General features: G+C 48.3%; 2 protein-coding genes across 4 annotated transcripts in view; one reads left to right on the forward strand and one right to left on the reverse strand.

The window, feature by feature from the left end:
• Nucleotides 1-3,169, reverse strand: part of Dnajc16 (DnaJ heat shock protein family (Hsp40) member C16) — a 39,822-nt gene extending 36,653 nt beyond the window's left edge. For 2 of the 3 annotated variants that reach the window (XM_004637708.2, XM_023722564.1), the window contains exons 1-2: nt 3,076-3,169; nt 1,065-1,249 (exon numbers count right to left, since the gene is read on the reverse strand). In XM_004637708.2, the coding sequence (XP_004637765.1) occupies nt 1,065-1,231 (167 nt within the window). In that variant the 5' untranslated portion in view covers nt 1,232-1,249; nt 3,076-3,169. The other variant, XM_023722565.1, reaches the window with a different exon arrangement.
• Nucleotides 3,170-7,305: 4,136 nt separating this feature from the next.
• Casp9 (caspase 9) overlaps nt 7,306-12,402 on the forward strand; it is a 33,372-nt gene continuing 28,275 nt past the window's right edge. Inside the window, exons 1-2 of the mRNA XM_023722586.1 lie at nt 7,306-7,490; nt 9,471-9,861. Of these exons, the coding sequence (XP_023578354.1) occupies nt 7,359-7,490; nt 9,471-9,861 (523 nt within the window). The 5' untranslated portion in view covers nt 7,306-7,358. The remainder of the gene's footprint in view (nt 7,491-9,470; nt 9,862-12,402) is intronic.

A 12,402-nucleotide genomic window follows, 5' to 3' on the forward strand; every position in this document is an offset into this window, starting at 1 on the left:
AAAAAAAAAAAAAGAAAAAAAGAAAAAAGCTCTTTTTAAAACTTTTTCTTTGCTGTATTGGGGCTGGAACACAGGGCCTCCCTCATGCTAGGCAAGAACTCTACCACTAAGCTGCGCTACTACTTTTTTGTATTTTGGGACAGTGTCTCACTAAATTGCCCAGGCTGCTTTTGAACTTGTCACCCTAGTGTTTCAGGCTATGGAATAGCCAGGATTATGAATGTATACCACTATGCCTGGCTTAAACTGTTTTTTTTTTTTTGAGACATGATTTTGTTACATAGTCCGGCCTGTCTGTAAATTTACAGCGATCCTCCTGTCTCAGCCACTTGAGTGCTGAGATTAAACTATTCCTTAAAGCGTAAAAATTAAAAATCATTAATTTAGAAATAGGATACAGCTCATTGGTATAGCACTTTTCTTAATATCTTTTTTTTTTTTTTTTTGGTGGAACTGGGCATTGAATTCAGGCCCTTGCGCCTGCCAGGGAAGCACTTACTCCACTGAGCCACGTCCCCAGCCCCTACAGCACTTTTTTAACCTGCATGAAGAACCTGGGGTTGGATCCCTCACAACTTAGACAGACAGACAGACAGACAGACAGACACACACACACACACACACACACACACACACACACACAGAGAATAAGCCTGACTAGCATTCTCCTTACAATTAAGCTCATAAAGAGTGTCTCTGTGAATACTATATCCTGGGAAGTGGTGCTTATTCATTGTTGGTTACATGGTTTAACAAAAAAACAAAACTAAAGTTGCTTCTTAGATCAGTATGACATTAAATATGCTAACAGCATCTATGGCAATTCGTGAAGCCACAGTAGTCTAAATGGAAATTTCACAGTAAACACAGGCTTCGGATCTTGTCCCCAAGAATAACAGAGCATGATCCCAAGTTCTACATATTCTAGACATACCTATAAGTAGTGAACACAGAAACAGAGAGAAAAGGGAAATTATAATGAAAAGCTAACCGTACTTTAGGCTTCATTCCCCTGCTTAGACTGCTTAGGTTGTACTAAATTTCCATTTCGTTATTTCACCTACCATTCCCGGGCGAGCTTCTTATAGGCCTTTTTAATATCAGCCTGACTGGCTGTTCGGGTGACCCCGAGGACTCTGTACGGGTCAAAATCCAACGCGGACAGAATTTGCAGGATCAGAACCAGAACTATCAAGAACTGCCAGGAAATGCTCAACTTTTTCACTTCCATTTCTTTTCCTCTCCAGAGCTGAAACGATTGAAGTGGTGATAAGTTTCAGTGGCAGAAACCTGGACATCTTTTAGCAATTAGATGAAGGTATAAGATATACAGATGAAAAACATAACAAAAGGTATTTTGCAGGAAATGCGTCAAGTTGGGTGACCATCATTTAAAGTCAATAATCTTGGTACTACTGTTGAATAACAAAATTTAGAACTACTATAGATGAAAAGATTGGTAATAACAATTAAAAGCCACTACCCAGGATCCTTGGCTTGCAACAGCTTTTAAAATGACTCAAAATGAATGGGATGAAGAAATAATATGTGGATATGTGAAAACAGCGAACAGCTCTAATACAGTACATAACTGTCTCTAGCTTGACAATAAACTTAGATGGTTTAAGAATGCTCCAAGGGTTGGGGAGATAGCTAAGTGTCATAAGTGTCTGCCTGGCAAGCACAAGGTTCTGAGTTTGATTCCCCAGTACAGAGGGGGAAAAAAAACCCCAAAAAACACCCTAGTGCATACATGTTAAATTCATAAAACCACAGAGCTTATCATGTGTTAACCACAGAATGGGATCCTTATGGGGTTCTTGGGCATTAAGTAAATTTAAATATACTTTTAAATTTTTTAAAAAAACAGCTAAGACTCAATATGCCTCAATTATATTCTTTCTCACCATATCCATCCAATCAAGACAATGAGAAGCCACTGTTTAGCCCACTCATTAGCAATACGATCATTATAAATTAAAATTTTGGATGACAAGTGGTGAGAAAAAATTGAGTTTTCCAAGTAAAGGAGAACTTATGGTGCAGACTGACAGTGGGCATGGACTTAAAATGTTTTAAACTCTAGCTCGTTTTGGAAATAATTCTGGCTGGTGAATGAACAAGGCAGTGGGTAGTGCTGGTACTGTAGATAATTACACTCCAGGATTAAGGCCTTTGCAATAACACCTCATTTTTTAAAAATACCACACTTTTTCATAAATTTATTATCTTGACTTTTACAAATTAATAAAGTGTTAAGTGTGTGCAACAGCGCTGGATTTTGACAAGTGGACTAAGGCTGTCCCGAGTTCTCACAAAAATCAACTGATCTGGTGGCCAATCCTAAAACTGTACGTGTGCAGAATAACACCCTAAAGCAAGTCAGTTTCTTTCTTAAGACAACGTGTCTTGTTGTCCAAAAACCTGTGAAGGCTATGTAATTACTGGTCAAGCACACAGGCTTTAGAATCAGCCTAGAACCGAGATCCATTCTCCACAACCCTACGAAATTGGATAAGTTAAAAGCACTAAGTCTCAGTGTCCGTATGTATAAAAACGTGAACGAGTAAGGGTCGTCCGAGGGGGGATTAAATGCTTGTAACAGAGTTACTAACAGCGAGCCTACAGTCAACAGTGGCCCTATTAGTTCTCTGGGAACGTGCATTCACTGTTAGTCCCTTGTAGTTAGCGGTGATGGCGGTGGTTGTGAAATTCTTTGGCTGATACATTCCGGCTCCACTGTGCTAGCCTCAGGGCAGGCGACAACCTGACCAACAGGTAGGCTGCCGCCTCCGGGCCAGCACCCCCGGCCCGGGCAGAGGTTCTCAGGGACGCGCTCCGCGTCTCAGTCCCGCCGCGAGCTCCCACCGCGGATCGCCACCTTCTAAGAGGCTACCCCCTCCCTCGCCGCCCCTAAAGCCCTGGGCCAGGGCCGTGTCGGCTCCCGGTCCCCCCCGGCACCCCCTCCCCGGGCCCAGCGGGGACTGGGAACGAGAAGGAACTGACGGGAGATCTTTGAGCTTTCCCGGCCCCGCCGCGTTGGCGGCTCCGCGCGACACTCCGGGAAAGAATTACCGGGAAAGGGCACTGGCCCAACCGGCTGCAGCGTCGGTGCTCCAGTTAGTCCGCCGGGCCGGGAGCTTCCCGTTCACACCAGCGTTAGCCGGGACCCAGGAGGGGAAAGAGGCGGAGATTAAGCCCAGAAAAGTCATGTGACATTTAAAGGGCCCAACAAAGAAAGTACAACAGAACAGGCCTCGGGCTTCTAGTTTGCGGATCTATTTTGACCCTTGGCACTTGCCGTCAGCGCATGGACCTGGCGCTGTTGCTATAGAAACTAGGCGCGCACTTTGGCTGGATCCAAAGAGTTGATCGTGACCAAAGAGGCCAAAACGTGCCTCCTAGCGAGGCAATATCGCTATGCATCACGGGATGCCAGGAAGACATCCCGATCTAGGGGCGGGGTTTACACGCCCACTAGGAGGTGGCCCTCTTGTAGCAACAGTTGCTAGGGTGGGGAAGCAATCTCTAGTCCCCATTCTCTTTAGCCCTATTCATAGAATCCTACAGCGTCAGAGTTTGAAGGGACCTTAGGGATCTTCTAGCCCACCTCCTCCGTATGCTGAGGTTCACAGAGGCTCAGGGACTTGCCCAGGATCTAAATCCAGGATAACTCGTGCTGTTTATCAGTAAGAGGTTTCTTCGCAGAATGTGCCAGGCCTGGATTTAAGCCCTGGAAGGGGGAGTAGTGGGGGAGGGAAAGAGGCACAGGTGGATGAGGCCGACTTTCTTTGAGCCAATGAGATAGATCCCTTGGGCATATAAGGAAAGCAATTTCGTTTTTCCCTACTGTTTTTCTTTTTCTTTTTGCATTTGCCACTAACCTCTTTATATTGTTTATCTCTCGTCTCTTCCCACCGGAATGTGAGCTGCTGAGGGCAGGGGTTTTAAATTCTTTTGTTCATCTGTATAGTCCCCATGTCTGCATTGATCATTTCTTTCTTTTTTCTTTTTTCTTTTTTTGTATTTTAGGGAAGGGTCTATAGAGTGTTCAGGGCCTCACTACTAGATCAGACTCGTAGTGATCCTCCTGTTTACAGACTCCCAAGAGCTGGGAATTACAGGCGTGCGCCACCACGCCCAGTCTCAGTTGCCTCTCAGTGCGCCCCAGGGGCAGGGACGGCATGGCAGGCCCGGGGATCAAACCCGGACCCCTGCACCTGGTTGTAGGCACTTTAATGTGCTATTTGCCAGGCTCTTGCATTGATCTTTAAAAGTACAGGTTACCAGTAAGTGTAAAATAATTGTAAGAAGGAGATAAGGTGTCTCCCCATTCTGCTTTCAGATTGAATTGAGGGCCAATGCTCTAGTACCGAGCTTTGTCCCAGTCCTGACCCTAACTAAGGTTTTGCTGCTCAAGCTGTTATATTTGTTAAACCAAATCCAGAGGAAATCATTATTTTGGATTGAGCTTCTGTACTAAGGATGTAGAAAAAATCCTTCTAGCCTGTTAGATGTCAGATGTGCAGAGTTCATGTCCCCTGGAATGTTGGGAAATGAATTTCAAGGGGCAAAGGAGGTTGAGTTGAAAAGGTTTATTAAGATAAAGCAGCTTAGCTTGGCGTGGTGGTGCATGCATGAAATCCCAGTACTCAAAAGGCCAAGGCATGGGGCCGGGGAGATGGCCCAGTGGAATAAGCGCTTCCCTGGCAAGCGCAAGGGCCTGAGTTCAATCCCCGGTTCTGAAAAAAAAAAAAGGCCAAGGCAGGAGGATTGCTGCAAGTTCAAGGCAAGCCTGGCCTACAAAGTGCATTCAAGGCCAGTCTGAACTGCATAGTGAAATCCTGCCTAAAAAAAAAAAAAGCTCCTGAGAGACAGGAGGGGTGCAGGAACCCTCTGTCAGGAGTAAATTATGGATTTTTTTCTCAGGCTGTGTTAAGTGTGGGTCTGGTAAGGCATGAGGATCTGGGGATCAAACCAGAGTATCCTGAGCCTGACTGCCTTTGCTTAAGCAGACACTTAAACAACTGAGCTAATGGGCAGGCCCCATCAGGAGTAATTTAAACAGCAAAATCAGAATGTGGGTAACACTACAACCAATCTATAGTATTATAGCCACTCAGCTAATATTGATCCAATAGAGAAATGAGTCACATGACAAGGGTAAATGCAAAAAATGAAGGCATTTTAGGGAAGGGAAGGGAGTATGGGTCCAGATGTTCTGCTTGCCTACCTGAGTCTCATGCCTATCTGGTCCCAGTGGACTGGGTGGTGCTAATGTCAGTATAATCTTAAACTTCTGTGTATCTCTAGGGAGGCATGCAGAACTTGCTATTGCTTCTCCTCCCTGATGCCTGAATCTGTCACACGTTTTTTTTATGTACAAACATTTCTTCTCTTTTTTTTGTGGCTGGTTCAGCCCTCCCTGGGGACGGGGCTGGTGGGCATGTGCTGCCTGGGATTGAACTGCAAGGTCCCTGCGCTTGCCTAAGCTTGCCTAAGCAGGCACTTTAGACTGCTGAGCTATCTTGCTAGCTCCAATCTTTTTTTTTTTTTTTCCTTTTTGAGATCAGGTCTCACTATGTAGTGCAGGCTGGCTTCAAACTTGTGGCAATCCTCCTGCCTCAGCCTCCCAGTGCTTGGATGACAGGCATGTGCTGCCAATGTCCAGTGTAAACGTTTAATTAATTAATTTTTGCAAACGTTTATTTTTGACTTGTTTCTCCCCACGGGCCACTGGCCACCCTTCAGGGCAGCCTCCTGTGTGTGGTGACTATCCCTGCATTATGTCCACCAGACTCCAGAGTTAGTCCCAACTTGCTTGAAGAGCTGGGTGCCGTCTAGGTGAATGGGCTGGGCTGAGCTGGGGCCATGACCCACCACAGTTCTGGTGTCTTTTTTTGTATGTGCTGCCTTCCTCGAGGATCCAGTTCTTCTCTGTCTGTTAATTTCTATACTAGGACCCAACAGAACAAAATAGAGTCACTCATGCTAAAATTTGTGGGCCTGGGGAGATAGCTCAGTAGAATAAGCGGTTGCCTGGCAAGTGCAGGGTCCTGAGTTCAATCCCTGGTAACACACACACACACACACACACACACACACACACACTTCTGCTCCCAGACTGAAACTAAATTATTTACCAGAACTTCTGAGAAATGGGGGTGGGGAATGAATACTCAAAATTTCAGAATGGGATGGTTTGGGCCAACTGTGAGCATCTCCTCTACTTTGGCCATTACAAGGAAAGTGACTTTGAGAGGCAGTCAGCTTGCTGTTCCGGCTCCTGCTTTCCCCAGCCCTTTTCTGACTGTGAAATGAACCTCTTCTGTTCAGCTTGTGAAAAAGCTCATTCTGTTTTATGGAATAAAGTTCCTAGCTCTAGAATCACAAAGCAAAATGAGATCTATAATTTTGCTGGAATTTAGCGTTCTGTGAAGCATGTGTAGCCAGGTTCGGGTTCGCATTTTGCCTGTTTTGCGTCTTCCCTGTGACGTTGACTTCACTTCTCTGAGCCCTGGACCACCTCTAACACCCTGGAAGGCCCACTGCCCGACAGGATGGTAGTCAGAGTGACTTCTAAAGCTGTAAGACACTGGTGGCAATGACTTAGCTAGCACGCAACAGGCGCAGTTACTTTGAAAGATGCAAGTGAGTGAAACAAAACCACGAGACCTTAGAGGACTAGATTGCTGCAAGTTTACTTAGTGGGAGGCCTTAGTGTGGCAGGGACAGAGGAGGAGAATGAGAGGGTGAAAAGCCTCGGGTCCCCGAGACACGTGAGTTGAGGACAGTTTGGGACGAGACGTGAGCTCTGGGCAGGGAAAGAGGCTTTGAAATTTTATTGTCTAATGGGGTGAAAGTGAAGCCTCATGGGGGGGGTGGCTGAAGGAGGGGACAGACCAGGGCTCTGGGCATGGATTTTCCTCTTTGTAGTACTGAAGCATGAGTCCCTTCGAGTTTGTGTAAACTTGTGAATTCTGCCTAGAGCCGCTCCACGGGCTGAAGCATCAGGCAGGTTGGAGAGGGGAATGAAAACACGCGGGCGGGTGGGGTGGGGTGGTGGAGAAGGGCGGAGCTGGCAGGTGCAGGGGCCGGGGGGCCTGGGCGGGGCGAGGACGAGGGGCGGGGCGAGGACGAGGGGCGGGGCGAGGACGAGGGGCGGAGCAACGGCGCGCGGGGGGCGGATCAGTGGGCGGGGTCTAGCGGGCCAAGAGGTGGGCGCTCCGGGCTTGGAGGGGCGGGGAGGGGCGGGGCTCGACGGGCAGGGGCGGGGCCGGTTCTAGGGCCAGCCTGGCGGGAGACGAGACCTCAAGGCCCGGAAGCGGCTGGAAGCCCGGGACCGCTGGCTTCCCGTCATGGACGAAGCCGATCGGCAGCTCCTCCGGCGGTGCCGCTTTCGCCTGGTGGGTGAGCTGCAGGTGGCCCCGCTGTGGGACGCTCTGCTGACTCGCGAGCTGTTCACGCCGGACATGATCGAGGACATCCAGGTGGGTCCGCGACTCCGCTCAGCCTACTTCCCCCCTCTCGGCCGTGCTCCCATCCAGGTCGCCTGGTCGCTGGTGGGGACATTGGAGCTGCTCCAAGAGAATTGCTGAAGACGTGGCGTGACTTCATGGCCTAGCCCCCGCCCTCCCCTTCCCCGCGGCACCAACCGGTGCCCACTCCCTATAGAGAATCGTGGTGTGCCAATCCTCCGGGGAACCCCCAAACCTCCGGGGGAACTAAACAATCTCAACACCTCTTCGTTGAACGTTTGTTAAAGCCACTGTCCGTCCCGCACCATCCGTATGCCCTGTTAGTACCTGTGTTTCGTGGGAGGAAGTAGGCGTGTGTGTGTTTAATTTTCTAGAGTAGAGGCTGGGGGCACCCACTCTGGCGTCAGACTGCCCGGCACTGGGTGCTTGGGCAGATCCTTTAGGTTTTGAGCCTCAGTTTCCTGAGCAGGGAGATGGACAGCAGTAATACAGTCTTAAGGGGCAAGGGTGATGGTGGCTGCCCTGGAGCTCCCAGGGTGTGGCCCGTTGTGGGTAGTGGAAGTGGTGTGAGGCCATAGCCCTTGCCTTCAGGCACATTCACGGAGATCAGAAGCTCAACACCCATAGATGGGCTCTATAATGGGCAGCTTCTGCCCTGCCCTGGTCTCCACCTGAAACATAGTCTCACAGGCGCCTGGTCTACTCTTCCTGTGCCTTTCTCACTTTTAAAGAGAGACTGGAAGTTTTATTTTCCCTGTCAAATTCCTGGGCTTAAAATGTTAGGAGTAGCCTGGGGTGGTGGCATCTGCCATGAGTGACATCTGCGGTCTTGCCTTGTTTTCTCTTTTGAGACAGGAACTTGCCAAGTGAGCTAGGTTGGACTTGAACTTGCTTGTCCTCAACCCCCTTTTTCTGGCGGCCTTTGGATCCTGAGGAACTGGCCTGGATCTGAGTGTAGGGATGGGTAGCAGCAGACGATCAGGCTGGAAGCCCTGTCCTGACACCTGCCTGTCAACCCTGAGTGCTCTCCACTCTTGCAGCCCACGCCTTCAGGAGCCACGTCCTGTGCAGTCTCCCTTCTGCCCTCTCTGCTTCATCTTCTCTTCCTTCCACCTCAGCTGTGCTGCCTGCCACCTCGTGGCCGGCTAGTGGCCTACCCTTTCTCATTGTGCATCTTACCCCCAGGACTATTTTTCTAAAAAGCAGAGCTCACTCTTCCTTAAACTCTTCAGCGGCTCCTTGTAGTTCTCAGGATGAATTTCTTGGCCTGGCCAAGCAAAGTGCTTGACCCTTTAACCTCCCTGCTTCCTCCTCTTATCTGTCTGTGAATGCACCATTCATTTCCTTGTCTCCCCTACAGTCTCAGCTAAGCCATCTTTTATTTATTTATTTATTTATTTGTGTGTGTGTGTGTGTGTGTGTGTATGTGTGCACGCGTGGCCAGCTCAGCCCACCTGGGGGCAGGGCTGGCTGGCATGTGGTGCTGGGGGATTGAACCGTGGTCCCTGTGCTTTGCTAAGCTTGTTCTAAGTAGGTGCTTTAGACCACTGAGCCATCTCACCAGCCCTAAGCCATCTTTTCTTGACTTATAGGGCTGCATTGGGTGGTCCTGGACCCTGCCAGCCCCATGGGCTCTCCCTCCTGGCACTTGTCTCCTTGCTGTGTACTGACTTCTGTGTCTTTGCTGACTTCATTTTATTTTATTTATTTATTTATTTATTTATTTTTGCTGACTTCATTTTAAGCCCACTAGAAGTTTACACCTGCAGAAGACCGTGTGTGTTGCAGTGTTCTTACACTTAGCACAGCATCAGGCACAGGGGATGCCTCGAAATACCACATGCTTTGGAGGGGCACATGTCTGGCACCTGCAGGCTCAGCTCCTGCCCACATGCTTGATGTTTAGACTACACTACATGGGTAGTAGGGGACAAGATAAGGACCACGTGAAAGTACCTGGTTAATGAGTATCTGGTTTTTGTTTTCAAACAGTGTGCAGGCTCGGGATCTCGGCGGGATCAGGCCAGGCAGCTGATCACAGATCTTGAGACCCGAGGAAGGAAGGCCCTTCCTTTGTTCATCTCCTGTTTAGAGGATACGGGCCAGGACACACTGGCTTCATTGTTGCGCACAAATAGGCAAGCAACAAAGGGGGATCCAGAGGTCATCAGACCTGTGGACTTGGAGCCTGTGGTGGTGGGACCACTGATGCTCGGACCGAAGCATCTGAGAGCGAAGAAGCCAGAATCATTTGATCTGGCCTCAGGAAATGTCACCCCGGTGGTGCTGGGGCCGGAGGAGTTTTGGCCAGCTCAGCTCAAGCCAGAGATTCTCAGACCAGAAGTACCCGTGGACACTGGTTCTGGACGATTTCGTGATGTCTGTGAGTATTGCAAGAGTGCTTGGTTGGTGACAGTGAGAAGTGGTCATTTGGGACTCACTGTGGTATGGCTGGGTGGGCTGAGATGCAGAATTTAACGATGGTGTTGTCCTACTAGGTGTTTGTGGGGGATGGGTGGAATGTTCCTGTAGGTCTGCAGGGGATGTCATTTTGGCAGTCTGTCCCCTGAAAAGCAGGTGCTGGTGTTTGTTTTGGGCATCTCTGTTTCTGATCAACGTTTTAGGTTGAAAAATGGTTCAGGGCCCTGGTTCAAGGCTTGGACCAGTCTGTGACTGGCCACCAGAGGGAGACCTCTGTTTGCTGGGAGTCTGCCCTACTGTCTGTCTGTTTGTCTGTCTGTATCTATGCCCAAACTTCTTCCATCATAGTAGCCCTGCAAGGCAAGTATCATTAGATTTAGTCTTGTTAGGGAAGTGACTAGCTTATCTAAATCATAGGCTTCATGAAAATGTATAAAGCATTTCAATTCCTAGGGCACGCATGGACTTTTACCTGCATGTACACACAGGTAGCCAACCACCCAGTATGGGGATCTGCTGGATTCCCAATGTCCTGTGGGAAGGAATAGCAGCAAGAATGAGGGGAACATAGACAAGAGACAATAGCTGGGTCAGGTAGAGCTTCTTTTTCTTCTAAGCGGAGGAGAGGAACTGCCCAAGGATGGTAGAACGTAAAGCTGGGCATGGTAGTGCACAGCTGTAATTCCAGCACTTGGGAGGCTGAGGCAGGATGATCACTGTGAGCTGGAGACTAGCCTGGGCAACAAAGTGAGCTCAAGGCCAGCCTGAACTGCATAGTGAGACCCTCTCTCAAAAAAGACAAAAACCCTCAAAAAAAGAAAAACAAGGGGCCAGGGAGATGGCTCAGTGGAATAAGCGCTTCTCTGGCAAGCGCAAGGGCCTGAGTTCAATCCCTGGTTCCGCAAAACAAAAAACAAACAAACAAAAAAAAAACAAAAACAAAAAAACGAAAACCAAAAAACAAAAATGGTAGAGCATTTATTTACACCCTTGAGAGGTTGATATTAATTTTAACCTCTTTATGCAGCAATAGGTTAACAGGCTTCGTTTGCATGCTTCAAGGGGCTCCTGTGTTCTCAGGCTGGCTTCGTCCTGCACTGTGGAGGACTGCCTGGGCAGCTCTCCTTGAAAGAAGAGTGATTATCTTCATTTTGACTGAGCCTGACCCTATTTCCTTGTATTGATGTGTACAGAGCTGGCTAGGACTTCTCTTTATCCTTTCAATTGGCCTTAAGCAATATATACTGGTCTAGCCGAGGTGCTGGTGGTAAACGTTGAAGATGACATGCATGTTTCCCTGATAACCCACACCTGCTGCTCTCCAATATGAGCCAGGTTGAGACAGGACGAAGAGCCAGTGCTCCATGCTGCCATGTGGGATGGAGCCTTGAGGTAGAGGCTATGACTTCCTGGGGCTTGAAAGATTATACATCAGAGTGGAAGCACCAGACCCCCGAAACATTAGATACTATCTCAATATTATAATGCAAATTACTTTCTCTGCATCTCCTCTCTGCATATGACAAGGTAAATGCAGATCACCCACCTAGCCCAGCTCACAGTACTCACCTACTTCCCACAATTCTCTTCCTCAAGCCACTTCCCTTTCTCAGCTGAATAAAGCCTGGTGTGGCCCTGGGTTGGTCTTTTTGTTCCAGAAAGCCATCTTTGTGGCTGGACTTAGGGCCCTTTGGCTCCCCAATAATTATAAATATGTTTTAGTGTCTTTACTTTCACTGTGGGTTGCACTGGGAGTGGTAGATTGGAATTAACTTGGTGGGATTCCAAATACGTATCTCTGGGATTACAAATTGACTTCTTGAGGGCCTGGGGAAATGGCTCAGTAGAATAAGCGCTTCCTTGGCAAGCACACAGGTCTGAGTTCAATCCCCGGTTCCACAAAAAAAAAAAAAAAAAAAAAAGTTAGGTATTTTTATGGGCCAGGGAGATGGCTCAGTAGAATAAGTGTTTCCCTGGCAAGCGCAGGGGCCTGAGTTCAATCCCCGGTTCCACCAAAAAAAAAAAAAAAAAAAAAAGTTAGGTATTTTTATGGGCCAGGGAGATGGCTCAGTAGAATAAGTGTTTCCCTGGCAAGCGCAGGGGCCTGAGTTCAATCCCTGGTTCTGCCAAAAGAAAAAAAAAATTGACTTCTTGGACCAAGATGAGAGCCTGGAAAGGGTCTCCTACACTGCACCTGTAATTACTTCCCACTTCAGCTGTCCCAACAACCCAGCTGATCACTGTACAGAACATTCCAAGAGCCAGGAAGGCATTCTTTTTGTAGAGGTCCTGCTCCCCAGCTGAGATAATCACTATTCTAGTCTCTGTCACTGTAATCCATTTTGCTTGTCCTTGAATTTCAGTATAAATGAAATCCTATGATGTAAATTGTGGAGTTTATCTAAATGGTGGGGCATAGAAGAGTCCGTTCTTTGGCTTGGCAAGGTGGTCGTTGCTTCTGTTCTGAAGAATCCACAATCTGGCCACTGTGCTGCTTGGGTGG

Source organism: Octodon degus, unplaced genomic scaffold (assembly GCF_000260255.1).
Source record: "Octodon degus isolate 3935 unplaced genomic scaffold, OctDeg1.0 scaffold00092, whole genome shotgun sequence".
In the NCBI taxonomy this organism is placed as follows: Eukaryota; Metazoa; Chordata; class Mammalia; order Rodentia; family Octodontidae; genus Octodon; species Octodon degus.